The sequence below is a fragment of the Symsagittifera roscoffensis genome, chromosome 4, assembly GCF_963678635.1.
Source record: "Symsagittifera roscoffensis chromosome 4, txSymRosc1.1, whole genome shotgun sequence".
In the NCBI taxonomy this organism is placed as follows: domain Eukaryota; kingdom Metazoa; phylum Xenacoelomorpha; order Acoela; family Convolutidae; genus Symsagittifera; species Symsagittifera roscoffensis.
Window position 1 is genome coordinate 68,731,717 of NC_087065.1, and position 21,052 is coordinate 68,752,768.

Below are 21,052 nucleotides of genomic sequence, written 5' to 3' on the forward strand. Positions count from 1 at the left end.
ATGGCAAGATAGTGAAGCCCGCATTGTTATATATAATAGAATATTGGGTTGTTAATTTCAACCTTGGGAAAATAAACAATAATTTTAAACTGGAAAATCGAAAAAAAAAATCTTAACTATTGCAATATACGGATATAGCTTAAACATGCAAAAATAATACGTTGAAAAAGCTTAACCATGGCGAAATAGTGAAGCCCGCATTTAAATATATAATAGATATAAAATAGAAAATTGGGTTGTTAATTTCAAACTTGGGATAATAAACATTGAATTTAAACTGGAAAATCGAAAAAAAAAATCTGAACCATTGCAATATACGGATATAGCTTAAACATGCAAAAATAATACGTTGAAAAAGCTTTAACATGGCGATATAGTGAAGCCCGCATTCGAATATTTAATAGAATATTGGGTTTTTACTTTCAAATTTGGGAAAATAAACATTGAATTTAAACTGGAAAATCGAAAAAAAATCTTAACCCTTGCAATATACGGATATAGCTTAAACATGCAAAAATATTACGTTGAAAAAGCTTAAACATGGCGAGATAGTAAAGCCCGCTTTTAAATATATAATAGATTATTGGGTTGTTAATTTCAAACTTGGGAAAATAAACATTGATTTTAAACTGGAAAATCGAAAAAAATATGTTAACCATTGCAATATACGGATATAGCTTAAACATGCAAAAATATTACGTTGAAAAAGCTTAACCATGACGAGATAGTGAAGCCCGCATTTAAATATATAATAGATATATAATAGAAAATTGGGTTGTTAATTTCAAACTTGGGAAAATAAACATTGATTTTAAACTGGAAAATCGAAAAAAAAAATATGAACCATTGCAATATACGGATATAGCTTAAACATGCAAAAATAATACGTTGAAAAAGCTTTAACATGGCAATATAGTGAAGCCCGCATTTGAATATTTAATAGAATATTGGGTTTTTACTTTCAAACTTGGGAAAATAAACATTGAATTTAAACTGGAAAATCGAAAAAAAAATCTTAACCCTTGCAATATACGGATATAGCTTAAACATGCAAAAATATTACGTTGAAAAAGTTTAAACATGGCGAAATAGTAAAGCCCGCTTTTAAACATATAGTAGATTATTGGGTTGTTAATTTCAAACTTGGGAAAATAAACATTGATTTTAAACTGGAAAATCGAAAAAAATATCTTAACCATTGCAATATACGGATATAGCTTAAACATGCAAAAATATTACGTTGAAAAAGCTTAACCATGACGAGATAGTGAAGCCCGCATTTAAATATATAATAGATATATAATAGAAAATTGGGTTGTTAATTTCAAACTTGGGAAAATAAACATTGATTTTAAACTGGAAAATCGAAAAAAAAATCTTAACCATTGCAATATACGGATATAGCTTAAACATGCAAAAATAATACGTTGAAAAAATTTAACCATGGCGAGATAGTGAAGCCCGCATTTAAATATAAAATAGACAAGGTTGATAATTTCCTATTTTGTGAAATTTTTTCAAGTTACTTTTTTTCGAAACTTTTGTAAAATCTAAAAAACTGCCGTATCTCGTAAACTAAGAAGATTTGGTAACTCAAATATGGAAGCCAAAATCGCAAAACCTGGGGAAATTTAGACAGCGTCTCAACATTTGGTTGTTAATTTCAAACTTAGGAAAATAAACATTGAATTTAAACTGGAAAATCGAAAAAAAATATCTTAACCATTGCAATATACGGATATAGCTTAAACATGCAAAAATATTACGTTGAAAAAGCTTAACCATGACGAGATAGTGAAGCCCGCATTTAAATATAAAATAGACAAGGTTAATAATTTCCTATTTTGTGAAATTTTTTCGAAAGTTACTTTTTTTCGAAACTTTTGTAAAATCTAAAAAACTACCGTATCTCGTAAACTAAAAAGATTTGGTAACTCAAATATGGAGGCCAAAATTGCAAAACCTGGGGAAGTTTTGACAGCATTTCAATATTTGGTTGTTAATTTCAAAATTGGGAAAATTACATTGAATTTAAACTGGAAAATCAAAAAAAATCTTAACCATTGCAATATACGGATATAGCTTAAACATGCAAAAATAATACGTTGAAAAGCTTAACCATGGCAAGATAGTGAAGCCCGCATTGTTATATATAGTAGAATATTGGGTTGTTAATTTCAACCTTGGGAAAATAAACAATAATTTTAAACTGGAAAATCGAAAAAAAAAAATCTTAACTATTGCAATATACGGATATAGCTTAAACATACAAAAATAATACGTTGAAAAAGCTTAACCATGGCGAAATAGTGAAGCCCGCATTTAAATATATAATAGATATAAAATAGAAAATTGGGTTGTTAATTTCAAACTTGGGAAAATAAACATTGAATTTAAACTGGAAAATCGAAAAAAAAAATCTGAACCATTGCAATATACGGATATAGCTGAAACATGCAAAAATAATACGTTGAAAAAGCTTAACCATGGCAAGATAGTGAAGCCCGCATTTAAATATATAATAGAATTTTGGGTTGTTAATTTCAAACTTGGGAAAATAAACATTGATTTTAAACTGGAAAATCGAAAAAAAAATCTTAACCATTGCAATATAAGGAAATAGTTTAAACATGCAAAAATAATACGTTGAAAAAATTTAATCAGGCGAGATACTGAAGCCCGCATTTAAATATATATTAGACAAGGTTGAGAATTTCATGTTTTGTGAAATTTTTTCATGTTACTTTTTTTCGAATTTTTTGAAAAATCTCGAAAGTTACCGTATCTCGTAAGCTAAAAAGATTTGGTAACTCAAATATGGAGGCCAAAATCGCAAAACCTGGGGAAGTTTTGACAGCATCTCAAAAATTGGTTAATAATTTCAAACTTGGGAAAATAAACATTGAATTTAAACTGGAAAATCGAAAAAAAAATCTTAACCATTGCAATATACGGATATAGCTTTAACATGCAAAAATAATACGTTGAAAAAGCTTTAACATGGCGAGATAGTGAAGCCCGCATTTAAATATTTAATAGAATATTGGGTTCTTACTTTCAAACTTGGAAAAATAAACATTGAATTTAAACTGGAAAATCGAAAAAAAAAATCTTATTCATTGCAATATACGGATATAGCTTAAACATGCAAAAATAATACGTTGAAAAAGCATAAACATGGCGAGATAGTGAAACCGGCTTTTAAAAATATAATAGAATATTGGGTTGTTAATTTTAAACTTGGGAAAATAAACATTGATTTTGAACTGGAAAATCGAAAAAAAAATCTTAACCATTGCAATATACGGATATAGCTTAAACATGCAAAAATAATACGTTTAAAAAACTTAACCATGGCGAGATAGTGAAGGCCGCATTTAAGTATTTGATAGAATATTGGGTTGTTAATTTCAAACTTGGGAAAATAAACATTGATTTTAAACTGGAAAATCGAAAAAAAAGTCTTAACCATTGCAATATACGGATATAGCTTAAACATGCAAAAATAATACGTTTAAAATTCTTAACCATGGCGAGATAGTGAAGCCCGCATTTAAATATATAATAGAATATTGGGTTGTAAATTTCAAACTTGGGAGAATAAACATTGATTTTAAACTGGAAAATCGAAAAAAAAAAATCTTAACCATTGCAATATAAGGATATAGTTTAAACATGCAAAAATAAAACGTTGAAAAAATTTAACCATGGCGAGATAGTGAAGCCCGCATTTAAATATATATTAGATTAGGTTGAGAATTTCATGTTTTGTGAAATTTTTTCATGTTACTTTTTTTCGAAACTTTTGAAAAATCTCAAAAATTGCCGTATCTCGTAAACTAAAAAGATTTGGTAACTCAAATATGGAGGCCAAAGTCGCAAAACCTGGGGAAGTTTTGACAGCATCTCAATATTTGGTTGTTAATTTCAAATTTGGGAAAATAAACATTGAATTTAAACTGGAAAATCGAAAAAAAAATCTTAACCATTGCAATATACGGATATAGCTTAAACATGCAAAAATAAAACAGTGAAAAAGCTTAAACATGGCGAGATAGTGAAGCCCGCTTTTAAATATATAATAGAATATTGGGTTGTTAATTTCAAACTTGGGAGAATAAACATTGATTTTGAACTGGAAAATCGAAAAAAAACTGAACCATTGCAATATAAGGATATAGTTTAAACATGCAAAAATAATATGTTGAAAAATCTTAACCATGGCGAGATAGTGAAGCCCGCATTTAAATATATAGTAGAATATTGGGTTGTTAATTTCAAACTTGGGAGAATAAACATTGATTTTAAACTGGAAAATCGAAAAAAAACTTAACCATTGCAATATAAGGATATAAATTAAACATGCAAAAATAATACGTTGAAAAAGTTTAACCATGGCAAGATAGTGAAACCCGCATTTAAATATATATTAGATAAGGTTGAGAATTTCATGTTTTGTGAAATTTTTTCATGTTGTTTTTTTTCGAAACTTTTGAAAAATCTCAAAAGTTGCCGTATCTCGTAAACTAAAAAGATTTGGTAACTCAAATATGGAGGCCAAAATCGCAAAACCTGGGGAAGTTTTGACAGCATCTCAATAATTGGTTGTTAATTTCAAACTTGGGAAAATAAACATTGAATTTAAACTGGAAAATCGAAAAAAAAATCTTAACCATTGCAATGTACGGATGTAGCTTAAACATGCAAAAAAATTACGTTGAAAAAGCTTAACCATGGCGAGATAGTGAAGCCCGCATTTAAATATATAATAGAATATTGGGTTGTTAATTTCAATTTTGGGAAAATAAACATTGATTTTAAACTGGAAAATCGAAAAAAAAATCTTAACCATTGCAATATACGGATATAGCTTAAACTTGCAAAAATAATATGTTGAAAAATCTTAACCAAGGCGAGATAGTGAAGCTCGCATTCAAATATATAATAGAATATTGGGTTGTTAATTTCAAACTTGGGAGAATAAACATTGATTTTAAACTGGAAAATCGAAAAAAATCACATCCATTGCAATATAAGGATATAGTTTAAACATGCAAAAATATTACGTTGAAAAAATTTAACCATGGCGAGATAGTGAAGCTCGCATTTAAATATATATTAGATAAGGTTGAGAATTTCATGTTTTGTGAAATTTTTTCATGTTATTTTTTGTCGAAACTTTTGAAAAATCTCAAAAATTTACGTATCTTGTAAACTAAAAAGATTTGGTAACTCAAATATGGAGGCCAAAATTGAAAAACCTGGGGAAGTTTTGACAGCATCTCAAAATTTGGTTGTTAATTTTAAACTTGGGAAAATAAACATTGAATTTAAACTGGAAAATCGAAAAAAAATCTTAACCATTGCAAAATACGGATATAGCTCAAACATTCAAAAATAATACGTTGAAAAAGCTTAACCATGGCGAGATAGTGAAATCCGCATTTAAATATATAATACAATATTGGGTTGTTAATTTCAAACTTGGGAAAATAAACATTGATTTTAAACTGAAAAATCGAAAAAAAAAATCTTAACCATTGCAATATACGGATATAGCTCAAACATGCAAAAATAATACGTTGAAAAAGCTTAACCATGGCGAGATAGTGAAATCCGCATTTAAATATATAATAGAATATTGGGTTGTTAATTTCAAACTTGGGAAAATAAACATTGATTTTAAACTGGAAAATCGAAAAAAAAATCTTAACCATTGCAAAATACGGATATAGCTTAAACATTCAAAAATATTACGTTAAAAAAACTTAACCATGGCAAGATAGTGAAGCCCGCATTTAAATTTATAATAGATTATTGGGTTTTTACTTTCAAACTTGGGAAAGTAAACTTTAATTTTAAACTGGAAAATCGAAAAAAAAAATCCTAACCATTGCAATATACGGATATAGCTTAAACTTGCAAAAATAATATGTTGAAAAATCTTAACCAAGGCGAGATAGTGAAGCCCGCATTCAAATATATAATAGAATATTGGGTTGTTAATTTCAAACTTGGGAGAATAAACATTGATTTTAAACTGGAAAATCGAAAAAAATCACAACCATTGCAATATAAGGATATAGTTTAAACATGCAAAAATATTACGTTGAAAAAATTTAACCATGGCGAGATAGTGAAGCTCGCATTTAAATATAAATTAGATAAGGTTGAGAATTTCATGTTTTGTGAAATTTTTTCATGTTATTTTTTGTCGAAACTTTTGAAAAATCTCAAAAATTGACGTATCTCGTAAACTAAAAAGATTTGGTAACTCAAATATGGAGGCCAAAATTGAAAAACCTGGGGAAGTTTTGACAGCATCTCAAAATTTGGTTGTTAATTTCAAACTTGGGAAAATAAACATTGAATTTAAACTGGAAAATCGAAAAAAAATCTTAACCATTGCAAAATACGGATATAGCTCAAACATTCAAAAATAATACGTTGAAAAAGCTTAACCATGGCGAGATAGTGAAATCCGCATTTAAATATATAATACAATATTGGGTTGTTAATTTCAAACTTGGGAAAATAAACATTGATTTTAAACTGGAAAATCGAAAAAAAAAATCTTAACCATTGCAATATACGGATATAGCTCAAACATGCAAAAATAATACGTTGAAAAAGCTTAACCATGGCGAGATAGTGAAATCCGCATTTAAATATATAATAGAATATTGGGTTGTTAATTTCAAACTTGGGAAAATAAACATTGATTTTAAACTGGAAAATCGAAAAAAAAATCTTAACCATTGCAATATACGGATATAGCTTAAACATGCAAAAATAATATGTTGAAAATTCTTAACCATGGCGAGATAGTGAAGCCCGCATTTAAATATATAATAGAATATTGGGTTGTTAATTTCAAACTTGGGAGAATAAACATTGACTTTAAACTGGAAAATCGAAAAAAAAATCTTAACCATTGCAATATAAGGATATAGTTTAAACATGCAAAAATAATACGTTGAAAAAATTTAACCATGGCGAGATAGTGAAGCCCGCATTTAAATATATATTAGATTAGGTTGAGAATTTCATGTTTTGTGAAATTTTTTCATGTTACTTTTTTTCGAAACTTTTGAAAAATCTCAAAAATTGCCGTATCTCGTAAACTAAAAAGATTTGGTAACTCAAATATGGAGGCCAAAACCGCAAAACCTTGGGAAATTTTGACAGCATCTCAATAATTGGTTGTTAATTTCAAACTTGGGAAAATAAACATTGAATTTAAACTGGAAAATCGAAAAAAAAAATCTTAACCATTGCAATGTACGGATATAGCTTAAACATGCAAAAAATTTACGTTGAAAAAGCTTAACCATGGCGAGATAGTGAAGCCCGCATTTAAATATATAATAGAATATTGGGTTGTTAATTTCAAACTTGGGAAAATAAACATTGATTTTAAACTGGAAAATCGAAAAAAAAATCTGAACCATTGCAATATACGGATATAGCTTAAACTTGCAAAAATAATATGTTGAAAAATCTTAACCAAGGCGAGATAGTGAAGCCAGCATTCAAATACATAAAAGAATATTGGGTTGTTAATTTCAAACTTGGGAGAATAAACATTGAGTTTTAACTGGAAAATCGAAAAATATCTTAACCATTGCAATATAAGGATATGGCTTAAACATGCAAAAATATTACGTTGAAAAAATTTAACCATGGCGAGATAGTGAAGCTCGCATTTAAATATATATTAGATAAGGTTGAGAATTTCATGTTTTGTGAAATTTTTTCATGTTATTTTTTGTCGAAACTTTTGAAAAATCTCAAAAATTGACGTATCTCGTAAACTAAAAAGATTTGGTAACTCAAATATGGAGGCCAAAATTGAAAAACCTGGGGAAGTTTTGACAGCATCTCAAAATTTGGTTGTTAATTTCAAACTTGGGAAAATAAACATTGAATTTAAACTGGAAAATCGAAAAAAAATCTTAACCATTGCAAAATACGGATATAGCTCAAACATTCAAAAATAATACGTTGAAAAAGCTTAACCATGGCGAGATAGTGAAATCCGCATTTAAATATATAATACAATATTGGGTTGTTAATTTCAAACTTGGGAAAATAAACATTGATTTTAAACTGGAAAATCGAAAAAAAAAATCTTAACCATTGCAATATACGGATATAGCTCAAACATGCAAAAATAATACGTTGAAAAAGCTTAACCATGGCGAGATAGTGAAATCCGCATTTAAATATATAATAGAATATTGGGTTGTTAATTTCAAACTTGGGAAAATAAACATTGATTTTAAACTGGAAAATCGAAAAAAAAATCTTAACCATTGCAATATACGGATATAGCTTAAACATGCAAAAATAATATGTTGAAAATTCTTAACCATGGCGAGATAGTGAAGCCCGCATTTAAATATATAATAGAATATTGGGTTGTTAATTTCAAACTTGGGAGAATAAACATTGACTTTAAACTGGAAAATCGAAAAAAAAAATCTTAACCATTGCAATATAAGGATATAGTTTAAACTTGCAAAAATAATACGTAATAAAAATTTAACCATGGCGAGATAGTGAAGCCCGCATTTAAATATATATTAGATTAGGTTGAGAATTTCATGTTTTGTGAAATTTTTTCATGTTACTTTTTTTCGAAATTTTTGAAAAATCTCAAAAATTGCCGTATCTCGTAAACTAAAAAGATTTGGTAACTCAAATATGGAGGCCAAAACCGCAAAACCTTGGGAAATTTTGACAGCATCTCAATAATTGGTTGTTAATTTCAAACTTGGGAAAATAAACATTGAATTTAAACTGGAAAATCGAAAAAAAAAATCTTAACCATTGCAATGTACGGATATAGCTTAAACATGCAAAAAATTTACGTTGAAAAAGCTTAACCATGGCGAGATAGTGAAGCCCGCATTTAAATATATAATAGAATATTGGGTTGTTAATTTCAAACTTGGGAAAATAAACATTGATTTTAAACTGGAAAATCGAAAAAAAAAATCTTAACCATTGCAATATACGGATATAGCTTAAACTTGCAAAAATAATATGTTGAAAAATCTTAACCAAGGCGAGATAGTGAAGCCAGCATTCAAATACATAAAAGAATATTGGGTTGTTAATTTCAAACTTGGGAGAATAAACATTGAGTTTTAACTGGAAAATCGAAAAAAATCTTAACCATTGCAATATAAGGATATGGCTTAAACATGCAAAAATATTACGTTGAAAAAATTTAACCATGGCAAGATAGTGAAGCTCGCATTTAAATATATATTAGATAAGGTTGAGAATTTCATGTTTTGTGAAATTTTTTCATGTTATTTTTTTTCGAAACTTTTGAAAAATCTCAAAAATTGACGTATCTCGTTAACTAAAAAGATTTGGTAACTCAAATATGGAGGCCAAAATTGAAAAACCTGGGGAAGTTTTGACAGCATCTCAAAATTTGGTTGTTAATTTCAAACTTGGGAAAATAAACATTGAATTTAAACTGGAAAATCGAAAAAAAATCTTAACCATTGCAAAATACGGATATAGCTCAAACATGCAAAAATAATACGTTGAAAAAGCTTAACCATGGCGAGATAGTGAAATCCGCATTTAAATATATAATAGAATATTGGGTTGTTAATTTCAAACTTGGGAAAATAAACATTGATTTTAAACTGGAAAATCGAAAAAAAAAATCTTAACCATTGCAATATACGGATATAGCTCAAACATGCAAAAATAATACGTTGAAAAAGCTTAACCATGGCGAGATAGTGAAATCCGCATTTAAATATATAATAGAATATTGGGTTGTTAATTTCAAACTTCGGAAAATAAACATTGATTTTAAACTGGAAAATCGAAAAAAAAATCTTAACCATTGCAATATACGGATATAGCTTAAAGATGCAAAAATAATATATTGAAAATTCTTAACCATGGCGAGAGAGTGAAGCCCGCATTTAAATATATAATAGAATATTGGGTTGTTAATTTCAAACTTGGGAGAATAAACATTGATTTTAAACTGGAAAATCGAAAAAAAAAATCTTAACCATTGCAATATAAGGATATAGTTTAAACATGCAAAAATAATACGTTGAAAAAATTTAACCATGGCCAGATAGTGAAGCCCGCAATTAAATATATATTAGATTAGGTTGAGAATTTCATGTTTTGTGAAATTTTTTCATGTTACTTTTTTTCGAAACTTTTGAAAAATCTCAAAAATTGCCGTATCTCGTAAACTAAAAAGATTTGGTAACTCAAATATGGAGGCCAAAATCGCAAAACCTGGGGAAGTTTTGACAGCATCTCAATAATTGGTTGTTAATTTCAAACTTGGGAAAATAAACATTGAATTTAAACTGGAAAATCGAAAAAAAATCTTAACCATTGCAATATACGGATATAGCTTAAACATGCAAAAAAAATACGTTGAAAAAGCTTAACCATGGCGAGATAGTGAAGCCCGCATTTATTTATATAATAGAATATTGGGTTGTTAATTTCAAACTTGGGAAAATAAACATTGATTTTAAACGGGAAAATAAACATTGATTTTAAATTGGAAAATCGAAAAAAAAATCTTAACCATTGCAATATACGGATATAGCTTGAACATGCAAAAATAATACATTAAAAAAATTTAACCATGGCGAGATAGTGAAGCCCTCATTTAAATGTTTTATAGAATATTGGGTTGTTAATTTCAAACTTGGGAAAATAAATATTGAATTTAAACTGGAAAATCGAAAAAAAAATCTTAGCCATTGCAATATACGGATATAGCTTAAACATGCAATGACATTACGTTGAAAAAGCTTAACCATGGCGAGATAGTGAAGCCCGCATTTAAATGTATAATAAAAAATTGGGTTGATAATTTGAAACTTGGGAAAATCAATAAAAAAGTTTTCATGTTACTTTTTTTCGAAACTTTTGAAAAATCTCAAAAATTGCCGTATCTCGTAAACTAAAAAGATTTGGTAACTCAAATATGGAGGCCAAAATCGCAAAACCTTGGGAAATTTTGACAGCATCTCAATAATTGGTTGTTAATTTCAAACTTGGGAAAATAAACATTGAATTTAAACTGGAAAATCGAAAAAAAAAATCTTAACCATTGCAATGTACGGATATAGCTTAAACATGCAAAAAATTTACGTTGAAAAAGCTTAACCATGGCGAGATAGTGAAGCCCGCATTTAAATTTATAATAGAATATTGGGTTGTTAATTTCAAACTTGGGAAAATAAACATTGATTTTAAACTGGAAAATCTAAAAAAAAATCTTAACCATTGCAATATACGGATATAGCTTGAACATGCAAAAAAAATATATTGAAAAAATTTAACCATGGCGAGATAGTGAAGCCCGCATTTAAATGTATAATAGAATATTGGGTTGTTAATTTCAAACTTGGGAAAATAAATATTGAATTTAAACTGGAAAATCGAAAAAAAAATCTTAGCCATTGCAATATACGGATATAGCTTAAACATGCAAAGACATTACGTTGAAAAGCTTAACCATGGCGAGATGGTGAAGCCCGCATTTAAATTTATAATAAAAAATTGGGTTGTTAATTTCAAACTTGGGAAAATAAACATTAATTTTAAAATTGAATATCGAAAAAAAAGTTTTAACCATTGCAATATACGGATATAGCTTAAACATGCAAAAATATTACGTTGAAAAAGCTTAACCATGGCGAGATAGTGAAGCCCGCATTAAAATGTATAATAGATTATTGGGTTGTTAATTTCAAACTTGGGAAAATAAACATTGATTTTAAACTGGAAAATCGAAAAAAAAATCTTAACCATTGCAATATACGGATATAGCTTAAACATGCAAAAATATTACGTTGAAAAAGCTTAACCATGGCGAGATAGTGAAGCCCGCATTAAAATGTATAATAGATTATTGGGTTGTTAATTTCAAACTTGGGAAAATAAACATTGATTTTAAACTGGAAAATCGAAAAAAAAATCTTAACCATTGCAATATACGGATATAGCTTAAACATGCAAAAATATTACGTTGAAAAAGCTTAACCATGGCGAGATAGTGAAGCCCGCATTAAAATGTATAATAGATTATTGGGTTGTTAATTTCAAACTTGGGAAAATAAACAGTGATTTTAAACTGGAAAATCGAAAAAAAAATCTTAACCATTGCAATATACGGATATAGCTTAAACATGCAAAAATATTACGTTGAAAAAGCTTAACCATGGCGAGATAGTGAAGCCCGCATTCAAATATGTAATAGACAAGGTTGAGAATTTCAAATTTTGTGAAAATTTTTTAAGTTACTTTTTTTCGAAATTTTTGAAAAATCTCAAAAATTGCCGTATCTCGTAAACTAAAAAGGTTTGGTAACTCAAATATGGAGGCCAAAATCGCAAAACTTGGGGAAGTTTTGACAGCATCTCATTATTTGGTTGTTAAATTCAAACTTGGGAAAATAAACATTGAATTTACACTGGAAAATCGAAAAAAATCTTAACCATTGCAATATACGGATATAGCTAAAAATAAATTATTCCAATGGAAATTATGTACAAATTGCATGTATAATTATTTACAGGAATAACATAAAAACATTAAATCATCATGGTAGTATCACGCACCTTAAGAACTACTGTAAGAAGGCCGGATATGGACAACATAGACGATAGTGAAATGAACAGAAAGCAAGGTATGTACAAAATGTGAGTTTATGTACAAAATATAAACAGATGTTTAAAGGTAAACTGGCCTATTTGAGGAAATAATAAACGTCTGAGAGCGCGTCGCTATCTCCCAATGTCCCTAAGACAGACGCCGCGTTTTCAACTTGAATCGCAATGTAGATGCGTTGTTTCATGTAAAATGACGACTTTGGTTCTTGAGTAGTTTCGTTGAGTTTTCTACCCAGGGTCTTGAGAAATTTGAGCGTTTGTGGACCGCATCCGCCTTTCAAAGGAAAGAAAGCATGATGAGCCTCGATGTTTTTCAGACGCAAAAACATGCGCTCCAAATCAGCTATCTTGTCACTGAGAGCATTGGAGATGGCAAGATTCCCTACAGGAGCCCCCAGGATTATCAAGTTGTCGATGCCCGGAGTTTCTATCAACGGGGAGATCTTGTTGAACTCTGACAAGATGAGCGACTTTTGTGTCTTCGATGAAAAAGCTTAACCATGGCGAGATAGTGAAGCCCGCATTAAAATGTATAGTAGAATATTGGGTTGTTAATTTCAAACTTGGGAAAATAAACATTGATTTTAAACTGGAAAATCGAAAAAAAAATCTTAACCATTGCAATATACGGATATAGCTTAAATATGCGAAAATAATACGTTGAAAAAGCTTAACCAAGGCGAGATAGTGAAGCCCGCATTTAAATATTAATAGAATATTGGGTTGTTAATTTCAAACTTGGCAAAATAAACAGTGATTTTAAACTGGAAAATCGAAAAAAAAATCTTAACCATTGCAATATACGGATATAGCTTAAACATGCAAAAATATTACGTTGAAAAAGCTTAACCATGGCGAGATAGTGAAGCCCGCATTCAAATATGTAATAGACAAGGTTGAGAATTTCACATTTTGTGAAAATTTTTCAAGTTACTTTTTTTCGAAATTTTTGAAAAATCTCAAAAATTGCCGTATCTCGTAAACTAAAAAGCTTTGGTAACTCAAATATGGAGGCCAAAATTCAAAAACCTGGGGAAGTTTTGACAGCATCTCAAAATTTGGTTGTTAATTTCAAACTTGGGAAAATAAACATTGATTTTAAACTGGAAAATCGAAAAAAAAATCTTAACCATTGCAATATACGGATATAGCTTAAATATGCGAAAATAATACGTTGAAAAAGCTTAACCAAGGCGAGATAGTGAAGCCCGCATTTAAATATTAATAGAATATTGGGTTGTTAATTTCAAACTTGGCAAAATAAACAGTGATTTTAAACTGGAAAATCGAAAAAAAAATCTTAACCATTGCAATATACGGATATAGCTTAAACATGCAAAAATATTACGTTGAAAAAGCTTAACCATGGCGAGATAGTGAAGCCCGCATTCAAATATGTAATAGACAAGGTTGAGAATTTCACATTTTGTGAAAATTTTTCAAGTTACTTTTTTTCGAAATTTTTGAAAAATCTCAAAAATTGCCGTATCTCGTAAACTAAAAAGATTTGGTAACTCAAATATGGAGGCCAAAATCGCAAAACTTGGGGAAGTTTTGACAGCATCTCATTATTTGGTTGTTAAATTCAAACTTGGGAAAATAAAAATTGAATTTACACTGGAAAATTGAAAAAAATCTTAACCATTGCAATATACGGATATAGCTAAAAATAAATTATTCCAATGGAAATTATGTACAAATTGCATGTATAATTATTTACAGGAATAACATAAAAACATTAAATCATCATGGTAGTATCACGCACCTTAAGAACCACTGTAAGAAGGCCGGATATGGACAACATAGACGATAGTGAAATGAACAGAAAGCAAGGTATGTATAAAATGTGAGTTTATGTACAAAATATAAACAGATGTTTAAAGGTAAACTGGCCTAATTGAGGAAATAATAAACGTCTGAGAGCGCGTCGCTATCTCCCAATGTCCCTAAGACAGACGCCGCGTTTTCAACTTGAATCGCAATGTAGATGCGTTGTTTCATGTAAAATGACGACTTTGGTTCTTGAGTAGTTTCGTTGAGTTTTCTACCCAGGGTCTTGAGAAATTTGAGCGTTTGTGGACCGCATCCGCCTTGAATCGCGAAAGAAACTGGGGCAAAAATGTATCCTCGATTTATTAAGTCAGCGTATTTAGAGGTTTTACGGTTTTCGGCTTCAGAGGCAGCAGAGAATTGAGATGCAGTGCCAGAGGACAGACGGCTTGGTGCCAGGGCGTCGACAACAGTGGCATCCCATATAAATGACTGACTTCTCTCCCAAGGCACCAACTCTCTGGACGTTTCTGGTCTGCTGTGGACAGACCAGGAGGCTCGAGAACTGAAGGAATGTTGATCGATCCTAAAGCTCGCTTCACTACATCGTTAATCATTGAGTGGCGCTGAAGCCTGCCGGCGCTTCTCCTGCACGAAAGACCGTGCCCTCCAAAAAGGTCGACGTGCTCACTACAACGGCAGACGTAAGGCTCACATATGGGGACACCAAGACGAAGAGCGAGAGATAATCTGAGATGGATATTGGAAAGCTTGGGGCCCAAAGAACTTGACGGCAGGGCGGTGAGCCAAGCAGACTGTAGCTTACCCTCGAAAGACTTAAGGCGAATGCGAGATTTATCGTCAGGTGCGTCGGTGATCAGATTATTAAGCCGGGTTCTGTATACAGGGTCAGACCAAGACTTCTGAAAATTGTTCTCGGGGATAGTGGTGGAGCCAGAGAGCTCATACCATTGTGACAAGGCTCCTTCATACAAATGGTCTGAGAAAGGCTTATTTAGGATTTCGGAACAAAGGCGTGAAGAACTGCCAACAGACGAGAGATACCCGCATACGGCAAGAACAGACGCATATCCTAATCCGAGACCACCTAAAGGTGCGGGAAGGGACGTTTGCTTGCGGGCGTCAGTATCAATTCTTATGTTGCAGATGCTCTCGAGGCTGGAGTAGAGGATGTCGTCGTATTTAGCTAAGAGTTCAGCTTAGTTGAAACACGGAGAGGAGCGAAGGATATATAACAACTTCGGGATAGAAAACGAACTCTTCAAAGGAAAGAAAGCATGATGAGCCTCGATGTTTTTCAGACGCAAAAACATGCGCTCCAAATCAGCTATCTTGTCACTGAGAGCATTGGAGATGGCAAGATTCCCTACAGGAGCCCCCAGGATTATCAAGTTGTCGATGCCCGGAGTTTCTATCAACGGGGAGATCTTGTTGAACTCTGACAAGATGAGCGACTTTTGTGTCTCCGATGAGTTGCCTAAAAAATACAGCTCGCAGTTGTCGGGACGGACCTCGAGACCTAACTTGGCACTTCGGAGATGATCATGCGGAAGTCGCGCAGAACGATGGCGTAATCTCCGCCTAAGTTACTATCGTCTAGATACCACAGGTTCAACTCTGATTCGACTTTGTGGGTGATTTCGTTCACAGTATCACAGAAAATTGGCGGTGCCTCAGGGTCGCCTTGCTGACCACCTTCGTCTGAAGACAAAGCGGAATCACCGATGAAAAGATGTGATGCGGAGTCATAAGCTGCGTGCGTATAAGGATAAAGACCCGGATAACGCTCGTGAATCAGAGAAAAAAACTTGATCCGGGAGATGGAATTGAACGCGTTCTTGAAACCTATTTTGAGAATGACCTTGCCGCTACTTTCAATATTGTCATGTAAGTACATTCGCGTGGCATGGACTGCAGCCTCTGCTCCTCGAGGCGTGCCATAGCCTAGTTGACGGGCGCCGTATGACTCTTTTCTAGCAGTTGAGTACGCGCGTCCACCACATTTGGAGGCCAATCTGCGGAAGACGTTTCGCGCAGCAATGGGACGAACTCATCCAGTCTTCTTGCTCACGGCGAACAGATTAGCTCCAAACACAAACGGGCGAATGAGAACCGGAACTTTTCCTGCCAGAACGATGTTGATAAAAGACGTGAGACTACTCAAGAAGGGCTGTGAGGCTTCTCCACGTTGACTGATTAGGTCTTTAAGAATCTGCGGAGTCACTCGATCAGGCCCAGCAGCAGAACCAGAAGGAAAAGACTGAATGGCTTTGGAGACACTAGAGACGCGGCAAACAACCGGAGACTCTGAAGAAGGGACTGGAATGGAGGAGACAGCATTGGAACGCGGGGGATGTTTTTTCCTCAGCTCGTCCACAACAGCAGGGTCACCAGGATCCACCATTTCCTCATCTTAGGAGGCAACACGAATGGCGCCTTTGATGTCGGAGGCTTCTATCTTCACAGAGACGCGCTTGCTCAGCTCTTCAGACGGAGACTGCGTGGAAGGCTTAGGTTTCCTCGCTTTCTTTTGGTCGCGAGTGGCTGGGGCTTCTTCACCAGACTGGAAAGCACAAATCCGCTCATTGACTTTGGAAGCTAGTGACTGACTGATATTTTTATCCTTCTTGGTTACTGATAGGCATTTACCTATAAGAGTAAATAAACTGCACCAATGGGACAAAAGATCCGGCTGTGAACAGATTTTGTCAAAAACAGTAATAAAAGCACGGGCTAAGTTGTTCCGTGAGGCTTTAGGAACACGCTTGAGGCAGTCAAGTCTATCAGAACAAAAAGCACGCAAGAGTTTTATGCACTGTGGTTCGTTGACAGAACTTACTACGTCCTACTCTGAGGTACCATGGTTCCTGCATTTACTCCCGTTGACTTTGTGCACTCGTACCAGTCCAGCTTGGGTGAGTTGGACATTCACCTTGCATACTTTACAACGTCTGACGGATACATCCGCTGCTTCACATGATCCGCATCGAAAAAACGTGAGATTGTTCGCTGCGTCCTCACTCTCGATGTTGACACATTTGCCGTGAAACCAGGAGTCGCAGGCATCGCAGCCAACCATGAAACCATGCTCGTCTGGATTTCCACAGAAGCAGGATGTTGGTCGCTGGGATCCGATGCGCCCACGGGATTGAGTTGTCCGTGTCGATGCCATATTGTGATATTCGTCAAGTCTTCAGCATGCCATCTGAAGTCTATTTAATAAGGTTATCACAACAATTAGGCTAATTGGGCGGATATAGGCGGATATAGGCGGATATAGGCCAATTAGGCGGATATAGCTTAAACATGCAAAAATATTGCGTTGAAAAAGCTTAACCATGGCGAGATAGTGAAGCCCGCATTCAAATATGTAATAGACAAGGTTGAGAATTTCACATTTTGTGAAAATTTTTCAAGTTACTTTCTTTCGAAATTTTTGAAAAATCTCAAAAATTGCCGTATCTCGTAAACTAAAAAGATTTGGTAACTCAAATATATAGGCCAAAATCGCAAAACTTGGGAAAGTTTTGACAGCATCTCATTATTTGGTTGTTAATTTCAAACTTGGGAAAATAAACATTGAATTTAAACTGGAAAATCGAAAAAAAAAACGTAACCATTGCAATATACGGATATAGCTTAAACATGCAAAAATAATACGTTGAAAAAGCTTAAACATGGCGAGATAGTGAAGCCTGCATTTAAATATATAAAAGAATATTGGGTTGTTAATTTCAAACTTGGGAAAATAAACATTGATTTTACACTGGAAAATCGAAAAAAAATCTTAACCATTGCAATATACTGATATAGCTAAAAATAAACTATTCTAATGGAAATTATGTACAAATTGCATGTATAATTATTTACAGGAATAACATAAAAACCATAAATCATCATGGTAGTATCACGCACCTTAAGAACCACTGTAAGAAGGCCGGATATGGACAACATAGACGATAGTGAAATGAACAGAAAGCAAGGTATGTACAAAATGTGAGTTTATGTACAAAATATAAACAGATGTTTAAAGGTAAACTGGCCTATTTGAGGAAATAATAAACGTCTGAGAGCGCGTCGCTATCTCCCAATGTCCCTAAGACAGACGCCGCGTTTCCAACTTGAATCGCAATGGAGATGCGTTGTTTCATGTAAAATGACGATTTTGGTTCTTGAGTAGTTTCGTTGAGTTTTCTACCCAGGGTCTTGAGAAATTTGAGCGTTTGTGGACCGCATCCGCCTTGAATCGCGAAAGAAACTGGGGCAAAAACGTATCCTCGATTTATTAAGTCAGCGTATTTAGAGGTTTTACGGTTTTCGGCTTCAGAGGCAGCAGAGAAATGAGATGCAGTGCCAGAGGACAGACGGCTTGGTGCCAGGGCGTCGACAACAGTGGCATCCCATATGAATGACTGACTTCTCTCCCAAGGCACCAACTCTCTGGACGTTTCTGGTCTGCTGTGGACATACCAGGAGGCTCGAGAACTGAAGGAATGTTGCTCGATCCTAAAGCTCGCTTCACTACATCGTTAATCATTGAGTGGCGCTGAAGCCTGCCGGCGCTTCTCCTGCACGAAAGACCGTGCCCTCCAAAAAGGTCGACGTGCTCACCACAACGGCAGACGTAAGGCTCACATATGGGGACACCAAGACGAAGAGCGAGAGATATTCTGAGATGGATATTGGAAAGCTTGAGGCCCAAAGAACTTGACGGCAGGGCGGTGAGCCAAGCAGACTGTAGCTTACCCTCGAAAGACTTAAGGCGAATGCGAGATTTATCGTCAGGTGCGTCGGTGATCAGATTATTAAGCCGGGTTCTGTATACGGGGTCAGACCAAGACTTCTGAAAATTGTTCTCGGGGATAGTGGTGGAGCCAGAGAGCTCATACCATTGTGACAAGGCTCCTTCATACAAATGGTCTGAGAAAGGCTTATTTAGGATTTCGGAACAAAGGCGTGAAGAACTGCCAACAGACGAGAGATACCCGCATACGGCAAGAACAGACGCATATCCTAATCCGAGACCACCTAAAGCTGCGGGAAGGGACGTTTGCTTGCGGGCGTCAGTATCAAGTCTTATGTTGCAGATGCTCTCGAGGCTGGAGTAGAGGATGTCGTCGTATTTAGCTAAGAGTTCAGGGTAGTTGAAACACGGAGAGGAGCGAAGGATATATAACAACTTCGGGATAGAAAACGAACTCTTCAAAGGAAAGAAAGCATGATGAGCCTCGATGTTTTTCAGACGCAAAAACATGCGCTCCAAATCAGCTATCTTGTCACTGAGAGCATTGGAGATGGCAAGATTCCCTACAGGAGCCCCCAGGATTATCAAGTTGTCGATGCCCGGAGTTTCTATCAACGGGAGATCTTGTTGAACTCTGACAAGATGAGCGACTTTTGTGTCTCCGATGAGTTGCCTAAAAAATACAGCTCGCAGTTGTCGGGACGGACCTCGAGACCTAACTTGGCACTTCGGAGATGATCATGCGGAAGTCGCGCAGAACGATGGCGTAATCTCCGCCTAAGTTACTATCGTCTAGATACCACAGGTTCAACTCTGATTCGACTTCGTGGGTGATTTCGTTCACAGTATCACAGAAAATTGGCGGTGCCTCAGGGTCGCCTTGCTGACCACCTTCGTCTGAAGACAAAGCGGAATCACCGATGAAAAGATGTGATGCGGAGTCATAAGCTGCGTGCGTATAAGGATAAAGACCCGGATAACGCTCGTGAATCAGAGAAAAAAACTTGTTCCGGGAGATGGAATTGAACGCGTTCTTGAAATCTATTTTGAGAATGACCTTGCCGCTACTTTCAATATTGTCATGTAAGTACATTCGCGTGGCATGGACTGCAGCCTCTGCTCCTCGAGGCGTGCCATAGCCTAGTTGACGGGCGCCGTATGACTCTTTTCTAGCAGTTGAGTACGCGCGTCCACCACATTTGGAGGCCAATCTGCGGAAGACGTTTCGCGCAGCAATGGGACGAACTCCTCCAGTCTTCTTGCTCACGGCGAACAGATTAGTTCCACACACAAACGGGCGAATGAGAACCGGAACTTTTCCTGCCAGAACGATGTTGATAAAAGACGTGAGACTACTCAAGAAGGGCTGTGAGGCTTCTCCACGTTGACTGATTAGGTCTTTAAGAATCTGCGGAGTCACTCGATCAGGCCCAGCAGCAGAACCAGAAGGAAAAGACTGAATGGCTTTGGAGACACTAGAGACGCGGCAAACAACCGGAGACTCTGAAGAAGGGACTGGAATGGAGGAGACAGCATTGGAACGCGGGGGATGTTTTTTCCTCAGCTCGTCCACAACAGCAGGGTCACCAGGATCCACCATTTCCTCATCTTAGGAGGCAACACGAATGGCGCCTTTGATGTCGGAGGCTTCTATCTTCACAGAGACGCGCTTGCTCAGCTCTTCAGACGGAGACTGCGTGGAAGGCTTAGGTTTCCTCGCTTTCTTTTGATCGCGAGTGGCTGGGGCTTCTTCACCAGACTGGAAAGCACAAATCCGCTCATTGACTTTGGAAGCTAGTGACTGACTGATATTTTTATCCTTCTTGGTTACTGA

At 34.3% G+C, this 21,052-nt stretch overlaps 1 protein-coding gene across 1 annotated transcript; it reads right to left on the reverse strand.

Moving 5' to 3' along the window:
* Positions 1-18,759: 18,759 nt before the first annotated feature.
* On the reverse strand, positions 18,760-20,818 carry LOC134845002 (uncharacterized). Its single transcript, XM_063861833.1, has 2 exons — positions 19,939-20,818; positions 18,760-19,826 (listed from the first exon to the last, which is right to left on the reverse strand). Exons 1-2 carry the CDS (start codon positions 20,816-20,818, stop codon positions 18,760-18,762), a joined length of 1,947 nt encoding a protein of 648 aa, XP_063717903.1.
* Positions 20,819-21,052: the final 234 nt, after the last annotated feature.